Here is an 18,544-nt window from a genome sequence, read left to right on the forward strand (position 1 = left end):
GAGGCCTGAAGGGGGCCAGACAGTGGCCAGGGCAGGATTAATGGATCTGGGGGCCACCAGCTTGCCAGGGTCGTGTTGCTGCCAAGGGTGATGGCCTGAAGGGGCTGCTCCAGGAAGAACGTGGGCACTGGGGGACCCGCCGGGGACGCTGCTGTGGGCTGCTGTCCCCACCCCTGCCCCCGGCTCTCCTCCTGAGCCCCTGGTCTCACGGCTCAACTGCTATCAGTTCTAGAAAGGGGAACCCCTCTCTCTCCTTCCCTGGAAACCTCTCCTGGGCTGGCCAGTGCCCGGGGTAGCCTGTAATGAAGTGACCCTTTGAGCTGGCCGCCCTGGCCACCACTGCATGCAGGCATGCTCTAGAAGGTTCTGAGATGGGTGGGGCCCTCCGGTGACTTTTGTAAAGTGGGGGGTAGAGAGGCAGCAGCGGCCTTCTCTCTAGTCACCCCCATCCCTGGGAGCCGTGGGGATCCAGGACCGTGAGCTGCCCCTGGCAGGGAAGGAGTCAGGCCTAGACGTACCCAGGCCTCTCTCAGAAAAGAACTTCAGAAGATGAGCAGTGAAGTAGAACAGATTTGGGAATTTGAGGAAGGGTGGGGGGGTGTGATGTGTGTGTCTGTGTAGAGAGAGAGTGAGGGAGGAAAGGATGGGGGGAGAGCGCGAGCGAGCATAGCGTGTGTGTGTGTGTGTGTGTGTGTAGATGCCAGTGACACACGTGCTTGGGCCCCACATGAGCTGGGCAGCACCCACCCGGCAGTGCTTCCTTTGTCCCGGGCGGCTTTCCCAGGGTCCGCTGGAGCTGCCCCGCGGGGTCTCTTCCTGGGTGAGGGTCGGGGCTGGGGTTGTGGTCAGTGGGGGGAGGGCTGAGTGTGGTTGACTCTCCTTTGGGCTCCCGCGGGGGCTTCTCTCACAGGGGGTCTGGCCGTCTCTGGGCCTGAGCTGGCCCCAGGTCAAGGTCTCCTCCAGCCGGAGTCCCTGTGTCCACAGGTGGGGCCTGGCCGCTTTCGGGCGGTGGGCTTCATGGCTTCCCAAGAATTCGTTGCCGTGGGGGCCCTTCCCTGTCTGCCTGCCTGCTTCCTTCAGTTCCAGGGCTCCTAGCACCCTGGAAATCTGGCGCCCCTTAAAACTAAAGTTATTTCTCAGCGGTGCGGTCACACCCATCGGTGCCCTGGGTCTACGTGGAGGTGAGGGAGGGGCTTCCGAGCCTGCTCCAGGCCCACAGCTATGCGGGTGCAGGGAGCTGGGCTACCGGGCCTGTGCTCCAGCCTCATGGGGGTCCTGGGGACCTCAAACCACAGTCTGGCCCAGGTCCCTAGGCCGGATGACCACGATGGAGGCCCGCGGGCCTCCACCGGACACCGGGGCACCCGGCAGCCCGCGCGCACCCCGCCCTCTCCACCCCGGAGGTCCAGCAGCCCAGCCCCCCTCACGTCTGGCCGGGCCTCCGCGGCTGAGGTCAGCCCCCCATGCTCCCGCAGGCCGCGCGGGGACGCGCTCCCATTGGGCGGCGCCGCCCACGTGGCCGGCTGCGCGCTCCGTTCGGGGCCGAGCCTGTGCGCGCGCGTGGCCGCCCTCTCCGTGGAGCCGCGTGGCGCCCGCTCCCAGGTCGGTCTCAGCACGCGCGCGCGGGCGCGTGTAGGGGCCGGGGGCGCGCGGGGCCGGGGGCGCAGGGGCCGGGGGCGCGTAGGAGCTGGGGACGCGCGCGGGCACATGGGGCTGGGGCGCGGAGGGGCCACGGGCGCATGGAGGGGCCCGGGGCGCAGAGGGGCCACGGGCGCACGGAGGGGCTGGGGGTGCAGAGGGGCCGGGGGCGCGTGGGGCCGGGGGCGCGTAGGGGTTGGGGGCGTGCGCGGGCACGTAGGGCGCGTAGGGGCCGGGGACGCAGGGGGCCTGGGGCGCGCGCGGGCACATGGGGCGGGGGGCGTGTAGGGGCCACGGGCGGCGCGTAGGGGCCACGGGCGCACATAGGGGCCGGGGGCGCTCGTGGACATGTGGGGCGTTTAGGGACTGGCTCGCGCGGGCACGTAGGGGCGAGGGGCGCACGTAGGGGCGGGGGGGCGCAGGGGCCGGGGGGGGGGGCGCAGGGGCCGGGGGCGCGCAGGGGCCAGGGCGCGCAGGGGCCGAGGGCGCGCAGGGGCTGGGGGCGCAGGGGCCGGGGGCGCAGGGGCCGGGGCGGGAGGAGCCGGGGCGGGGGGGCAGGGACCGGGGGCGCGCAGGCCGCCGCCCGGGGGCAGCTCGGGGGCGCGCAGTGGGGCGGCGCCTCCCCCTCGCGCCCGCACTTCTCTCCTGGCCAGGCCAGGGTCCCGTTGCCGGGGCGATCTCGGAGTTCGCCCAGTACCAGGTTCCACCGGGAACAGGTCTCGATCCTGCCCTTCCTTCTGTCCAAGTTGGGGCGCTTGGCCCCCGGCGCCTCTCCCCTCCACAGGTCTGGGTTTGGGCGTGGGGTGCGGTGTGGCCGGGAGCGGAGCCTGGGGCTTGGGGGTGGGGGGCTCTGGACTAGGCCCTCCGGGGTGTGCCTGGAAGCTGGACACAGTTCACAGGTGGGCAGGGCTGGGCTCCCTCCCCAGGCCTGTGGGCTTGTGCCTGCCCTGCTGAGGGACAGGGTCAGCTGGTATGGGTGTTTTAGGGGTGTCCCGGGAACTCCGGGGGCATGGACTGGCCCTCCACTGCAGCCTCCTTACGGGTTTTACAGAAGCTGGTTGGGGTCCCGTACCCAGAGGCTGTTTGACCTGGTTGGCTCGGGGCCGTGGAATCGGGTGGGGTCCTGCTCCCCACCTAACACTGGGCGGCGTTGAGGGAAGGCTGCTCCGCCTCCCGTTCCAAGGCCGGGGGCCCACTGGCTGGGGGTGGGTCCTTGCTGCACTGTTTCCAGCCACCAGGAGGCGCCACCTGGGCAGCTAGCTCAGGCTCTGGTGTGCCAGGCACGAAAGTGGGTGGCGGGTTCAGGGTTTAGTGTGACCATGGGTGGGCAGCTGGACTGGGCCAGGGCAGGGGCCAGACTGAGTCTGTGAGTATGGACAAGCCCTTGTGAGGCCTGGTGTGGGCAGAGGTGGACATGTGGCCCCTTGCGGCAGCTGCTGGTGGGCAGGGCATGGTGGGCACATAGCTGGCTCACTGCGGCTTTGGGCCCTGGCCAGCAGCACGCCTGGCAGAGGAAAGCAGGGGCTCCGGGCCCCAGGACAAAGCCGCACTGCTGGGCTGTGTCCCCGGGCCCTGGGCCTTCGGCTGGAGCTGGACACATGATGCTTTCTGCCTCTGGCCACCCTGCCCTGTACCTTCTGCCTGGGGTGTCCTTGCCACCAACTGCCCGTGGACTTCCTCCTACAGGAAGCCTTCCCAGACCACCTGAGGAAACTTTCTGGCTCCCGGTGCCCTCGCTTCCCAGGCTGGGGGGGGTCCTCCATGCACACACTGGTGGGTGGGCAGGTTAGTGCAGGCTGAGGGCACCGAGGTACTGGACCCCAGACCGGGACGGGGCTGTGTTCCGAGCTCAGGACTTATTTTCTGGGTGGGACCTGGCTGGGGCGTGGCCTCGGGTCCTGGGGCCCCTCGACCAGCTCAGTCCACTCGATGCCCGTGCGGGCTCGTGGGCCATGCCCACGCTGGCTGCCTCGTGGCCTTGCCTGTCCTCTGAGTTGTGCGGGAGCGGGGGAGCGGGGCGGGGGGGGGCCTGGGGCTGGGGGCTTGGCCTGCCGCCCCCTGATCCTGGCGGGGCTCTTCCCGGCCCCCACCCGAGGCTGGCAGAGGCTCTTCCCAGCCCCCCCCTTGAGGCTGGCGGAGGCTCTTCCCGGCCCCCTCCGCGGCTGCTGCTCTGCTCCCCGCCCCCAGCTCCTCCTGGGAGCGGAGCGGTTCCCACGGCCTCCCTGGCAGGGCTGAGGCGTCTGTGGCGCGGGTGGGGGGGGGTGGCCCGTCCACACACTCCCAGGGGAACGGAGCCCCCGCCACTCTCCCGGCCCAGCCCCCCGTGACTCAGGTTTCCTGGAAAAGGCGTGGAGAGTTCCCCCACCCCCATGCGGCCCCTCGGCCCCATCCCGGCCCCCAGCGACATTCGGACCCCCTCCTGCTGGCACCCCACCCCAGACACCAGCCCCGCCCCGCCGGGCCGCCCAGGCGGAAGTCTCCCTCCTGGGGTCAGCCGCGCGCTCCTTCCTCCCGGCTGCTTCTGGCCGCCCGCCCAGTGCCGTGTCAGCTGGGAAAGGCCCCTTGGAGGCTGCCCAGGGTGGGCCTCCCCACCACGGCCTCCCTGTCCCGTCCACTCGGCCTGGCCCCGCCCTTCCTCCCTGGGCCTCAGCTCTCTCCCGGAGAGTGGGGGGCCGGGCAGGCCGCAGACTCCACGGAGGCCCAGGCGGGCCCAGACGGCCAGAGCCTGTGGGGGTCAGGCATCTGCCATCTGGGCAGCCCAGGGTGGGGAGGCCGGCTGTGGGGCCTCAGTTTCCCTGAGTGTTCGATGCAGCCCCGGGCTGTGGGGGTGGGCCGGGCCCCCTGCACGGGCTCTTTGGGGCTTTTCTCCTGTATTCGGGAGTGCCTGGATGAGGCGTCTGCTGCCGGCTCCGAGCTCCTGGCCCCTGCTGGCCACGGAATGATGATCCCCCTCGACCCTGCAGCCCCTGGATGGCCCCTATGGGCCTCATGACCGTTCTCACACAGGCCTGTCCATTTCACATGGACGGTTGTGGACGTCTCAGGCAGCTTCTCCCTGTCCCCAGGGTAGAATTCTGCACCTCCTGGCTTCTCCTGCCCTCCCCGTCTGCCCCCTGCATCCTGGCTGCCATAAACTGGGCCAGGGGACGGGGAAAGATGGACAAGGTAGGTCCTGTCCCCAGGTAGGACCAAGAAGTGGACAGAGCCCACTGGAGGTGGTCACCTTCCCGGAGCCAGAGTCTGTCCTAAAGGCAGGATGTTGTCAAGGGGCAGGAAATCAGTCAGGGTGGGCTTCCTGGAAGAGCTGACCTCAGGTTTAGATGAGGTGGTCACCAGGTGTCTGGGGGTGGGGCTCCTGGAAGGGGGTCCCCCCGGGCGTGGGCCTGATGGGGTGGCATTACCCCCAGGCACCGTCACAAGCCCCTCTGGGCCTGCTGTGGGGGCTGCGGGGCTCAGGGGATCGAGACTGAGGAGCCTCTGGCAGGGCGGTCTGAGCGGTCTTCCCCGTGAGGACGGGGGCGCCCTGCGCAGCCCCCTTGCTGTGGGGCGGGGAGAGCAGGCGGACCCCAGCTGGGCGCACCACCTGTTCTCAGTCCAGCTGGGGCAGGGTGTGACGGGCAGGCCTGAGGACCTTTCCCAGGCAGGGGGCAGAGGGTGGAGGAACAGCTGGGGGGGTAAGGCCCCGGGGGGGGGGGAGTGGCAGGCCCCCCCCATCATCCTGGACACAGCCTGGAGCCCCCAGGCCCCGGCATGTGCCCATCTGCCCCATGGCCTGAGCATGGGGTATCGGGTCCACGGGCACCGTGCAGGCCTGACCCTCCCTCCCGAGGACCTGGGCCGTCAGGTACTGCCGCCCACCCCCACCGTGCACTGGGCTGGGCAGGCCGGGCCCTCCTCGAGGGTCAGCAGCGGGGCCGGGGGCCTGGCTGGGCATCAAGCTGGGGACACGCACTGCCCAGGCCCATCGCCCCGTCCCCAAGTGTGCCCACTGTCCCCATGTAGCGCCAGGCCTTGTTTCGACCCAACCCACGGCCCCTTTCCGTGCCAGCGCATCCCCTGCGAGAGGGCCAGGCCCGAGCGGGGGGGGGGGCACAGATGGGGTGTGTGTGTGACCGTGTGAGTGAGCCGTGTGTGCATTAGTGTGCATTAGTATGGATGTCTGTTTCTTTCTGTGTGTGAGTATGTGTGAATGTGTGGGTTTAGGTGTGAATGTACGAGTGTGTTAGTGTGTATGTGTAAACATATGTAGATATGAGGATGTGTGCATGTGTCTGTGAGAATGTGTGTCTGTGTGTATCCACATGTCTGAGAATGTATGTGTATGCATGTCTGTGAGTGTGTGAGAATGTGTATGTGTGCGAGTGTATCTGTGAGAATGTGAGTTTATGTGTGATTGTATGAACGTATGTCTGAGTTTATGAGTGTATGAGTGTGTCTGCTTTTGTGAGTATCTGTATGTTAGAATGTGAGTGTATGAGTATGTGTCTGTGAATGTGTGTGTCTGAGAATGTGTGTGTGTGTTTTATGTGTGATTTTGTGTGAGTGTGTGGATGTATAAATGTGTTTGTGTGTGTGCCTGTCTGTGTGTGTCTTGTGTAGGTCAGAGTATGAGTTTATGTGAGTGTGAGTGTATGAGTGTTTCTGTGTGTGTGTGAGTTTATGTGAGTGTGAGTGTATGAATGTGTTTCTGCATATTTGTTGTGTGTGCCTGTGTGTGTGCACTGCACTGTATGTGTATGTGTGTGTGTGTGTGCCTGTGTGTGTGCTGTATGTCTGTGTGAGTGTATGAGTGTGTGTGTGCTGTATGTCTGTGTGTGAATGTGTATGTCTATGGGTCTGTGTGTGTCTGTGTGTGTGCTCCTTGGGCTCGTCTCCGTGCTCACCTTCCCCTGTGCTCCCTGGCCGCATGGCCCAGCCCCTGTGGGTGGTCAGGAGGGACCCCTGGTTCCTGAGGCAGGACTCAGGCCCCACTCGTTGGGGGTTTGTGGGGGCCAGGTGGGAGCCCCAAGTCCAGGTCACTGCCGAGTGCTGCCCGAGTGAGGTGGGCACAGTGCCTGGCTGTCCCCTGCGGGACTCCTACTCCTGTTCCCCACCCCCTGGGTTTCTCCCGCAGCCCCTGCCCCTGTCGGGCAGAAAGAGGGGGCTCCGGGCCCAGGCGGGGATGCTGGGCAGTACTCAGGGCCATTTCTGGTGGTGCCAGGGACTGAGCCCAGGTGTGTGAGCACTGTTGCCCGAGACCTGCCCGGAGATGTTCGGGGGTCCAGGCCTCCCCAAGGCTGTGCTTTGCACTGTCCTGCCCCACCCGTGCCACTGGGATATGGGAGGCGAGAGCAGCGCTCGGAGCCTTCTTGTGGGCCCACGAGGAGCCTGGACATGGGCCAGGTGCCTGCCCACCCTTGGTGCCGTCCTGGCCCCAGTGGACTCAGGTGAGGCCAGTGGCGGGTCCCCGGAGGCTCTGGTACTTGGGGACTCTGCCCTCAACCTGCCCCTGTCCCCTGTGTCCCTTGAGGGGTCTCTGGGGGTGCCTCGGGGCTGCGTCTTGCTGCCAGGCTGGCCCAGAAATAGCCGTGCCCCCTGGCCCCGCCTGGCAGCACCCGGGGCGCCTACGTGCGTGGCGTCCAGCAGCTGGGGACGGGCTATTTTAGACGTGGCCTCCCAGGCCAGGCCACTGCCCTTTCCCGTGCGTCCCTGGGCCCCGCTGACGTGCGTTCTGCCCCCTGCTCCCCACGGCCTGAGCCCTGGGCAGCACCCGACAAGTCTCTGAGGCCTGGGCCTCAGTTTCCCCTCAGGAACTCGTCCAGAGAAAATGCTGAGACTATACTCCTGGGCCGGCCGGCTCAGTTCCTGGGTGGATGGAGGGGACATCGGCCATTGCGGGACACAGGCCGGGCAAGGCCCAGGAAGCCGGTGGGGTTGGGGCCGGAGAGCACCCGGGCGGGGGTTTGTCGCCCCTGCTGAGACATGGTGTCGGGGGGGGGTGGGGAGGCCCTGCTATGGCACATTCCCGCCCCCACAGCACCCCGTGCCCACCACGCGGGGGTGCGGCCTACCTGCACTGTCCCCGCGTCCCCAGGAAGAGGTTCCCGGGCCGTCCCCTGGGCAGCTGCTGCTGGGGGTGCAGCCCCACCTTCAGGAGGACAGGGTACCCTCAGTTACTAGGGGCCACTTACAACCAGGCTCCATTGCATGTGGAAACAAATACATCTGTGCACACACGTGTGTATGCTTGTACACACATGGATGTCCCTGCTCATCTGTGTGTGCATGATGCACAGAGCATTGTGTTTGTATGTGGATGAACATGTGAATGTGCATGTACATATGCACTTGTGTGCACACATATGCGTGTTTCCGTGTGCATGTGGAGATTGTATGTGAGTGTACATATGTGTGTATACACATCTGAGTGCATGTGTATGCATGTGTGAATGCATTGGCCTGCATGTTTGTGCATGTGTGTGAGTGCAGCTGTACTGTGGACACACATGTTATATGCAGGGGAGGGGCGGGGCCCCCCAGGCCTCCTGGGCCTCCACAGTCCCAGCAGATGCTTGTGTTGGGGGCTGGGTGAGGGGCTCTGAGCGACACACTGAGTGGCTGGGACGCTCGTCTCGCTTCTGCAAGCCTCGGGTGTGCCCGGAGTCGGGATCAGCCGTCGGAGGCCCAGGAGGGAGGTGCCCGGGCATGGCCACCAGGCCTGCTGCCCAGACGAGGCAGGGGTGGGCTTCCAAAGCTGCTTCAACCGGGCACACCCGAGGCCGCAGAGGCCAGCTCGGTGCCCCACGCGCCACAGTGGCTCTCGGGAAAGGGCTGGGCTCCTCAGAAGAGCAGCCTCTGGCCTGGGGTTCCCCGGGCCCAGCGCCTGCTCCATGGCCCCGGGTCGGTGGTGTGTGTGTGAAAGCATGTGAATGAGTAGGTGTGGACACGGGACTGTGTTACATGTGAGTCGTTATTGTGTGTGTAAGTGAATGTGTGAATATGTGAGTGTGTTAGTGGAGTGTATGTGCACATATTTGTGTGTGTATGTTTGAATGTATTTGAGTGGGTTTGGGTGTATATGTAAGTGTGTATGTGTGAGAGTTTGTGAGTATGAGAGTAAGTGCATGTGTATGTATATGTGCGTAAGCATATGTGAGTATGTACACATGTGAGCGAATATATGGATTTGAGTGTGTATGAGTGTGAATGTGTGTTGGTGAGTCAGTGTATGAGTTGGTGAGTACATTGTATGAGTGAATGTATGTGCCTGGGTGGGGGAATGTTTCTGGGGGTGTGAATTTGTACTTTTTTGTGAGTGTGTGAATGTCAGTGTGAATTGAATGTATATGTGTATGTGTTAGTGTGTGTGAGTTGAGTATATGTGTAAATGTGTATGAGTCTGAGCAAATGTATGTGTGTATGTGTGTAAGTGAATGAGTATATTTTAGTGTGAGTGAATGTGTCTTAATGAGTGTGTGCATGTGTGTTAGTGTGTGAATGTGATGTGAGTGAATGCAAGTTTGTACATATGTGAATGAATGTGTGTGTGAGTGCGTGTGTTAGTGTAAGTGAATATATGTGAGTGTGAATGTGTATATGAGTAAATGAGTATAAGTGAATGTGTTTGAATGTGAATGTGCATGTGTGTGAGTGAGTGTGAGTGGGCATTATGTGAGTATATGTGTGTGAATGTGAGCATGTGAGTGTGTATATGTGAGTGAATGTATCTGACTATGAATGTGAATGTGTGAGTGTGTAAATGTGAGTATGAGTAAGTGAATGAACTTGTGTACGGATGTGTTTATGTGACTGTATGGATGGATGTGTATATGATTGGATGTGAACGTAGTGTGTGAATGCATATGTGAATGTGTATGTGAGTGCATGTGAGTGCAAGTGGATGTATGAGTATGTGTATGTGTATGAGTAAATGTGTAAGTGAATGTGTGAATGTGTGTGATTGTAAGTGAACGTACGTACATCCGTTAGTGAATGTGTAGCAAATATGTGTGAACGTGAGTGAATACGTGTGAGTGAATTTGAGTGTTAATGAAAATGTGAGTGTGTATAAAAGTGTGAATGAGTATATTTGTGTGAATGTATATGTGTGTGAGTGATGTGTATGAGTGTGTAAATGTATGCATGAATAAGTGAATGTGTGAGTGTTTATATGAGTGTGAATCTGTGTGAGGATGTATGTGAATGCTTGTGTGTGTGTGAATGAATACGTGTCAAAAGTGTGTGTGTTCGGGTAAGTGAATGTGTGTGTGTGTGTGTAAGAAATGTGTGATATGAATGAATCAGTGAATGTGGGTATGACTGCGTGGCTGGCAGTGTAATGACTGAGCACAGTGCGGTCTTTCACTGTGGGGTCCCCACACAGAGGCCGCCCACGTCCAGCCCATGGGGTGGTGGCGGGGATGCGACACTGCTTTGGCCTTCAGGCCCATAGAGGAGCCCAGGGGAATCTGACCTCTGGGACTGGATCTGCGGCAGTTTGTGGGGGCAGTGGTGGGGGTCTCTGGTGGGTGGGTCTCCGGGCAGTGCCTGGGGATCGGGACAGGCCTCCGGGCTGGGCGGCTGAGGGTCCTGGGGCTGGCCAGTGGACCTGTGTATGGTGTTGGGGGCTCTCAGGTGAGGGCCAGTCCGAGAAGCCCCTGGCTTCCGGGGGCAGCAGGACGGGCCTGCTCTTGTCCTGGAGCCCAGCTACCGGCTGGGAGAGCCTTCCTGGGGCTCCTCTTCTCAGGGCTGGGGGACTGCTAACTGCCCTGGAGGCTGGGTTTGGGGGGGCACCCCTCCACGGACAGGCCTGGGGCTCTCCCTGGGGGGTCCCTGCAAGGACAGGCCTGAGACCCCAAGAGCGGGCTGGGAATGCTCTGGGGATCTGCCTTGTGAAGTGGGGGCTGTTCCTAGGTGTTGGGGCTCAGAGAACCTTTCAGAATGTATAGGGTCCAGGGACCCCCCTCCCCTGTGAGTCCCGGGCCGGACCCCTTTGTCCCCCTCCCCCCCGCCGCAGCCTCATGGCTTCCGTTTTGGAGCACTGCCCGCTGCTCCGCCCCCACCCCCCATGGGGCCCTGGGGACAGCCTTGCCCTGGGCCCTAAGCCCAGCCTGTGCGGGGGAGGGGTCCTCTGGGATCTGCACAGGGACCTCAGCCCGTGTCCTGCCCTGTAGGCGACAAAGTGCTCGCAGAGGTGGCCGCCCGCTGGGACACGGCCTGGGCCTCCGAGCTCCCCGCATACAGCCCCTCCCAGCAGGGGGCTGGGGGCGCGGCGGGGGACTCTGGACTCTTGGTGAGTGCTCGCGGGTGTCTGGCAGGCTGGGGGCAGAGGGGAGACCCTCCTTAGCTCAGGGGCTGCTTCAGTGCTTCCACCTTGAGTGGGGGTGGAGAGACCCCTTCCTCCGGGGCTGGGCTGGCCAGTGAGGGCTGGACGAGTCTGTCCTCCAGGCTCTGCTGCCACCGCGTCCCTGTGGTGCACCTCGTGCCCGGGGCCCGGGAGGGAGGGGGAATGCAGGCAGGTGCCCACAGGAGGCGACGTCGTCATGGGTCAGGGGCTGGGCGGGACCCCACCAGACTTGGCGCCCGGTGTGGGCAGACACTGAGGTCAGCCTCCCTGGGGGCCGCGTGAGACCATGTAGGGACTGTGTGGGTTTGTGTGGGGCCATGTAGGGACTGTGTAGGGCTGTGTGGGGCCATGTAGGGACTGTGTAGGGCTGTGTGGGGCCATGTGGGGACCATATGATGCCATGTAGGGAGATGGAGGGACCATGTGGGGCCGTGTGAAGCCATGTAAGGGACCGTGTGAGGCTGTGTGGGCACTATGTAGGACTATGTGCAAACATGTAGAACTGTGGGGCCATGTGGGGACTGTGTGGGGCCATGGAGAGAGATGGACCATGTGGGGACCATGTGAGGCTGTGTGGGACTATGTGCAAACATGTAGAACTGTGTGGGGCCATGTGGGGACCGTGTGGGCTGTGTAGGGAGATGAAGGGGCATGGAGGGCCCTGTGGCTGCTGTCTCGGCAGGAAGCCCCATGGTACTTGCCTCGGATCTCCGAGCCCACGGCTGTGCAGAGGTGCGGGTGCTGGGCTCCGAGCTGGGGTGACTGGCCTCCAAGTCACACTCACAACTTTTGGCCACGGCAGAGGTGGGGGACATGATGGGGTCCAAGGCCCGAGTTGCTCCTTGAGTCTGCAGGCATGGCCGAGGGAGCTCCCTGTCCCAGGAAACTCATGGAGAGGCTGGCGCCTTCCCTACCTTTGGGGCCTGCGTCTGCCCAGACACCACCTCCTGAGAGCCCTCTGTGATTGCCTCCCTCCCCTCAGGGTTAGCTTCTGAAACCCACTGCCTGGTTACTGAGTGTCCCTACCCCCATCCAGAGCTCCCTGGATTGGAGTCCCCACCCTGGGGTTGGGGGGACCTGGGTCAGGGGATGTGGGCAGAAAGGAGGAGCTCTCTGACACTCAGTGATGATAGCACTGAGCACTTGGTGTGGAGCTACCCGGCAGCTGGAAACCCTGGCCCTGAAGCAGTGCAGACTTGGAGGTGTCAGCGGTGCCGGGCTGGTCTGGAGTGGAGGCGGCACCACCTCTGGGGGGTCACTGACAGCGTGTGCCCTGTGGTCTGCTTGGAGCCCCGGGAGAATATGGGATGGGGACAGACCCCGAGACCCTCCTCATGGCCTAGTGGGGGCATGGCATGAGCCCCCGGTCTGGATCCTGGCAGTATGTGGAGGGGCATGGGCTCCAGGTGTCCCTGCACTGTTGGGCAGAGGCTACCCCACCTGGGATGGGGACACGGGGGGGGGGAGGGGCCTGGCACTGCTGACGCTGCAGGAAGGACCACTGCAGGGCGGTCAGGTGGCGGGTGTGTGGGGGGAGCTTGGGGAGGGTGTTTGGAGCCGGATAAGCCTAGGGTGCGGGGGGCGGGACTTTCTGCAGAGCTGAAACCTGGGGCATGTCCCTGGAGATGTCACAGACTGGCTCGAGGAGGCCCTGCCCCATGTAGGCAGGAGGGTGTGGCCTGGGGTGCAGAGGCCCCTGCAGGGCGCCTGGTTCTCCCTCGAGCCCTGAACCCTGTCCCTTTAGGCTGCCCGGCTCCAAGGGGGCCAGGTCACTGGTGGTGTGAGGAGCGTGTGGGTCTGGGCTGGTCCTGGAGGGCATGTCTGTTCTCTGCCTGGGACAGCCCGAGAGGCCGGGGAGCGCAGGGTGGACCTGGCGCCTTGCTGGGGTCCCGGCAGCCCCCTCCCACCTGGTCTGGCCCAGCTGCTGGCCTGGGTGCCACCCCAGAGGCGGAAGTTACACCCTGAGGCGAGGGTTAGTATGCCCTTCTGGGGGGCCCGGTTGGCAGCCCCGTGGGGGCGCAGTGTGGGGTAGCAGCTGAGCCCGGGCGGACCCTCCCGCCTTCCTCAGTTCCAGTGCCAGGCCAGGTGTGGGTCCGGGCTGCAACCACAACTCTCTCCCAGGGCACAGCGGGCACCTGGGCTGCTGGGGACTGGCACTGCAGCAGGACAGGTCAGGCCTTGGTGCCAGGCTGTGGGTGCAGAGGCCAGCCTGGCTGACGCGGACCTGCCCGGACCTCTGGCCACCATCTACTGTCGACCTCACTGGCCATGGGCCTGCTGTCCAGGGCTGCTGTCCTGCACAGGCGCCGGAGGATGATGGGCCATCCCTGGGGTGGTGAAGCCTATGTGGGGGGGGTGTTGGCTGGCAGAGGTGCACAGACAGGGGTCAGATGCATGACCTTTGAGTGCTGCTGGACCTTGGGGCCAAGATCTGTGAGGGACCCTGGTGTTCCCTGATGGCCTCTGCCAGGATGCTGGACCATCGCGACTTCCACTGCGAGTTGGGGGCCTGCGGTGCTGGCCACGCAGAGTCCCCGCACTGTGTCCTCTGACGGGCGGGCAGGGATGGGAGTGCTGGCCCCCAGCAGGCTGTACCCTGTGAGCAGAGTGCGGGCAGACTGGCCAGGCTCCCTGGCCCGGGAGGTTCCAGGAACAGCTCCTGCCGGCTGAAAATAGACTTCTCCGAAGGGCTGGCCCGGGCCAGGACAGCAGGTGCCCCCAGGCTGGCCCCAGCTGGTCCCTCAGGCCAGGGAGGTAGGCATAGTGCCCCGGGGGACCCAGCAAGAGAGGGAACAGCCGAGAGAGGCCGGCCCAGCCCCTCCAGCTGTCCATGTGGCAGATGGCGGGGACTCCCGGGAACAGGGAGACTGAACATGTCGCCGCCCCGCAGTTCCGGGACCCACACTTTATTCCGGGCGAGGCTGGCCCCTGGCCTTGGGGGCCACGTCTGGAGCCCTTGCACCGTCTGCCCTCCCGCTCCTTGGTATAGAGAAGAAAGGGGTCAGTGTGCCCCAGACAGGCCAGGCCCGCGGGAAGCGGGGCAGTCCCCGAGGGATGTGCTGTCAGATGGTCCCCCGCAGGGACAGCTGAAGCCCAGGCACTGCCCAGGGCCTCTGGGATCTAGCCCCACTGTTGCCCTCCCATCCGCCCGGAGCATGGGCAGAGCTGGCGGTGATGTCAGTCTTTATCTGGGGGTCCCCAAGTCTGTGCTGCATTTTTGTTCTAGAAATGGAGCCCCCAGGAAGCGGGGCCAGGATCGTGCTGGTGGGCTTCACCCAGCTTCCCACCCTGTGCTTGTAGGAAGTGTGCAGGTGTGTGTGCCTGTATGCCGGGTGTATACATGCCCCTGAGAGGGTGTGCGCGTGCCCACTGCCTGGGTGTGTGCACGTGCGTGCCCCTGTGCTGCCGAGGGCTCCTGATTGTGAGGTCAGCAGCGGCTGCACACAGCTGCGGGGTGCTGGGGAAGTCCAGGGGTTCCTTTGTGAGGCTGGAGAGCGGGTGGCTGTGTGGTGTCCCGGCTCCACCGCACAGCTTTGGGAGAGGGGCCGGGGCTCCCCTCTGCCGGGCTCAGCGGGGCGCGGTGGTCAGTGGCCTCCCCCAGCTGCCCTTGCATTTCCCCTTCCTCCGCTGCTTCCTCTGGGTGGCCTCCGGCCCCTTTGTTCACGGCTCGGTTATATTTAGGCGGCAGGTGTGGGCAGGCTGGTCTGGCTCCGGGCGCCCGCTCCTGCGCCCCACTCTGCACCACGCTCACACACAAACGCACATGAACAAGTGCATGCTCCCACACACAAACGCACATGAACAAGCGCGTGCTCCCTTGGCGCCGCCCAGGCGACCCTTCCCCAGCCTGGCTCGCCCACTCATTCCCCGCCCCCGAGCGGGCCCTCCACCCCCCTCATGGGCAGGACTCCCTCTTTCAGCCTTTCTCCCGCTGCCCTGGACCCCCGTGGGCTGTGCCCAGGGGACCCCTCCTGGCAGGCAGCCGGAGAAGGTGCGGGGGCAGGGGTGCAGGGAAGGGGCTGTGGGGGGCCTGGAGTCCCAGTGGGGAGATGGTTCAGCCATGGGGTGCCGGCAGAGGCCCTCATCCATCGTGCAGACGGGGAAACAGGCCCGTATGGCGCCCAGGGGACTGAGATGTGGCCCTCTGGGTCTGGGCCCTGGGAGTAGAGAGGAGGGTCAGATGGGGGGGACCCTCCTGGTCACCCGTTCCCTCAGGCTCCTTGCCCCCTTCGGGTGGGGACTCTGAACTGAGTGGGGGTGTCGCTCATCCCGCTGCATCCTGGGCTTAGCCTCCATGCCTGGACCCTGTTCCCGGCCAACCCAGAGGCCCAGGCCTGGGTTCCACGGAAGCATGATTTTGCCGTGACAGCGCGGGGTGGGGGCGGGGGTGGGGTGGGGAGTGCAGGGCAGGGTCTGGGCTGGGGAGGGCCAGGCCTTTGTGGCCGCAGATGGAGCCTGAATCCGTGCATTGGGGTTCAGTGGGCTGTGTGGCCCCTTCTCTGTCCCCTGCTGTGATGAGGGGTGACTGTCCCTCTGCCTGCCTGCCTGGTGACCCCTTCTCTGTGCCTCTCCCCCACAGAACTGCCGAGGGCTGATGGAGCAGGTGTGGGGGTGCAGCGCTGAATTCTGCTGAGGCCCCGTGTCCGCGCCTGCCCATGGCCTTCGCCGCCCGCCCGGACTCCCTGTTCCCCATGGGGTAACGTCACGGTGCCCCTGCACGTCCACTGCTGCCGAGGCGGCGGTCCCCTGCGCCCCACCCCTGCCCTGGGCTGCTGCTGGCTGCGTTGCCGTTTCCTGGCCCTTGAGCTCTGGACACTTTGAGCGCGGGGCCGGTGCCCACGCCTAATGTGCAGAGTGTGCCCCTGCTGCAGACCCCGCGCTGCAGACCCCTGCCCCGCGGCCCCTCCCTCTCCGCTTGCCGGCTAACTCGCTTGCTGCCCCTCCGCAGCCCCGCACCCAGGCGCTTTCCCGGGGTAGGAGCCGAGCAGGGCTGCGGCGCCATCCTGAGCGTCCGCACAGCGTCTGTGGGGGGTCTGGCTGCCTCGGAGCGTTTCCCTGGCGGGGAGCGGCCCCGGGACCCGGTGGCGGCCCCCGCGAGTGTCCCGGCGAGTGTCCCGGCACCCCGCGGGCCCCGCGGCGCGATGGCGCGCATGAACCGGCCGGCGCCCGTGGAGCTCAACTACAAGAACATGCGCTTCCTCATCACCCACAACCCCACCGACGCCACCCTCAGCAACTTCCTGGAGGTGAGGCGGGCACGGGCGCTGGGCATGCCCGCGGCTTCCCTGCTGCCCCAGCAGGCCGGGAGTGCGGCCCGCAGCTGTGGGCACTGACGGGCAGTGCTTGGGCCAGTGGGGCAGGTGAGGGCGAGGGCGGCCCAACATGTCCCTGCCCGCGCGCGGGCGCATTCCTGCTGCTCCCAGAATAGCCCGAGCAGAGCAGCTGGGGGCGCCCGGCACGCGGCCCCCTGGGGTGCCCCTAAAAATAGCCGGGCCTGACCTTCCTGCGGGTGGGCGGGGCCCCCGTGCGGGCGGCCCGTGGGTGGCACAGCGCCTTGGGCAGACCCTGAGCTGGCCCTCGCCTGCCTCTCCCAGGACCTGAGGAGGTACGGGGCCACCACCGTGGTGCGCGTGTGTGAGGTGACCTACGACAAGGCCACTCTGGAGAAGGACGGCATCACCGTGGTGGTGAGGGCGCGGCGCGAGGGGGCGGGGCAGGGCACAGTGGAGACACGTGGTGTGCAGAAGGTCACGTGGGGAACAGGGAGGCGGGGCTTGCGTAGTGGGGAACAGGGGTCACGTGGGGGGCAGGGCAGAAGTCACGTGGGGCAGGGGCGGGGCAGAAGTCACGTAGGGCAGGGAGGAGGCCTTGAGCCCTGCGTTGTGTGCTGGTGGTGCGCTGCGAGGCCAGATCTCCGTCACCTTGGGGGGTGCCAGGCTGGGCAGCTCTGGCTGCTGGGCCGGGCTGGGGGACAGCAGGGGGTCATGTCCCTGACAGGGGCACGCCGCTGCCTGCCCCGGGAGCCCGTCCCGGAGGCTCTGGGCAGGTCCAGCAGCGGGCACCGAGCGCGGAGGCGTCGGCCCCTCGCGCAACCTCGCTTCCTCTGGCCGTGGCCGAGCGGGGTGGGGACTTGGAGGGTGACGGCTGGGTCCCCCGCAGCATGGGGTGTGGACACGGTGTCAGGGCTGTCCTGGGAGGCTTCCTGGAGGTGGGGTGCCCTCACGGCTGCTCCTGTCCCCAGGACTGGCCGTTTGACGATGGCGCACCCCCGCCTGGCAAGGTGGTGGACGACTGGCTGAGCCTGCTGCGGGCCAAGTTCTGCGAGGACCCGGGCAGCTGCGTGGCGGTGCACTGCGTGGCCGGCCTGGGGCGGTGCGTGCGGGCCATGCGCGGGGCCGGGGGCCGGGTCGCAGGAGCAGGCGGGGGGCTTGCTGACCGCACTGTCCCACAGGGCTCCGGTGCTGGTGGCGCTGGCCCTCATCGAGAGCGGGATGAAGTATGAGGACGCCATCCAGTTCATCCGGCAGTGAGTGGGGGCGCACCCCAAAGTGGACATACCCGCAGACCCCCAGGCCGCCCCCGCTGGACACTGGGGTGGGCCCAGGGAGGGCCCCCACCTGCTCAGCATTCCCGGGAAGAAGTCGGGGCGGGCGGAGGCGGGGGCGGGGGCAGGCAGGTGGGCCCGTTACCTGTCCCGACCATGGCCAGGCTGTGCCATGACGTCCCCAGACCCTTGCAGGGGGGGGGGTGTGCAGAGGTAAGAGGTCGGCTCTGAGACTCGGAACCACTGACCTGGGTTCGCCCCATGGAGGAGCCCAGGGCCCCCCTCAGACCTCGGGCCCTGTACCCCGGCCTGGCTGAGCCCTGGTGACTGGGGCCCTGGGTGCGGGAGGGCCCGTGGTGGCTGGGGGGTTGAGGTCCCCGCTGACGCCCCCACCCTCCGCTGTCGCAGGAAGCGGCGCGGTGCCATCAACAGCAAACAGCTGAGCTACCTGGAGCAGTACCGGCCGCGGCGCAGGCTGCGCTTCCCGGACCCTGCGCGCAAGGCCCGCTGCCGCATCATGTAGCGGCCACGCCACCGGCCACGTGCCTGGTCACCCTGCCGTCCCATGCCCCTGTCTGCGCCCTGCGCCCGTCTGCGCCCTGCGCCCTGCGCCCATCGCGTCCCATCCACCCTGCCGTCCCCGCGCCCCTGTCTATGCCCCGCGCCCGTCCCGTCCATCCTGCCGTCCCTGCGCCCATATATACACCCTGCGCCCGTTTATGCCGCGTGCCCGTCCTGTCCATCCTGCCGTCCCCGCGCCCATGTCCGCCCCGCGCCAGTTCACCCTGCAGTCTGTGCCTCCTCTGCGCCTGGCGCGGTCCAGCGCCTGCCCGCTCCTCCTAGGAGGCGGGGTGGTGCATTTTTAAACCACTGCCCCATCCTCTGCTGCCCTTAGCACGAACATTTGGGGGCTTAGGGGCGTCAGTACTCTGGACCCTCGGAGGCAATAAACAAGACCGTGACTGCATTTGGAGTGTGGGAAGCCAGGAGTGGGGGGCACACAGCGAGAGCCCATGGAGTCTGATGGCGCTGCTGCT

At 65.3% G+C, this 18,544-nt stretch overlaps 1 protein-coding gene across 1 annotated transcript; it reads left to right on the forward strand.

Annotated features, from left to right (window-relative positions):
* The first annotated feature begins 1,506 nt into the window (after window positions 1-1,506).
* On the forward strand, window positions 1,507-18,426 carry PTP4A3 (protein tyrosine phosphatase 4A3). Its single transcript, XM_055128731.1, has 7 exons — window positions 1,507-1,602; window positions 15,543-15,659; window positions 15,912-16,209; window positions 16,558-16,650; window positions 17,205-17,335; window positions 17,415-17,489; window positions 17,916-18,426. The coding sequence occupies exons 2-7, from the start codon at window positions 15,619-15,621 to the stop codon at window positions 18,028-18,030; spliced, it is 753 nt and encodes a 250-aa protein (XP_054984706.1). The 5' UTR covers window positions 1,507-1,602; window positions 15,543-15,618; the 3' UTR covers window positions 18,031-18,426.
* The last annotated feature ends 118 nt before the right edge of the window (window positions 18,427-18,544 follow it).

This window comes from Sorex araneus, chromosome 2 (genome assembly GCF_027595985.1).
Source record: "Sorex araneus isolate mSorAra2 chromosome 2, mSorAra2.pri, whole genome shotgun sequence".
Lineage (NCBI taxonomy): Eukaryota > Metazoa > Chordata > Mammalia > Eulipotyphla > Soricidae > Sorex > Sorex araneus.

Bases quoted from the DNA above. Each gene is read 5' to 3' on its own strand.
- PTP4A3 (XM_055128731.1), top strand. From the start codon at position 15,619: ATGGCCTTCGCCGCCCGCCCGGACTCCCTGTTCCCCATGGG. The intron at 15,660-15,911 runs GTAACGTCACGG...GCCCCTCCGCAG, and splicing joins GACTCCCTGTTCCCCATGGG to CCCCGCACCCAGGCGCTTTC. The intron at 17,490-17,915 runs GTGAGTGGGGGC...CCGCTGTCGCAG, and splicing joins GCCATCCAGTTCATCCGGCA to GAAGCGGCGCGGTGCCATCA.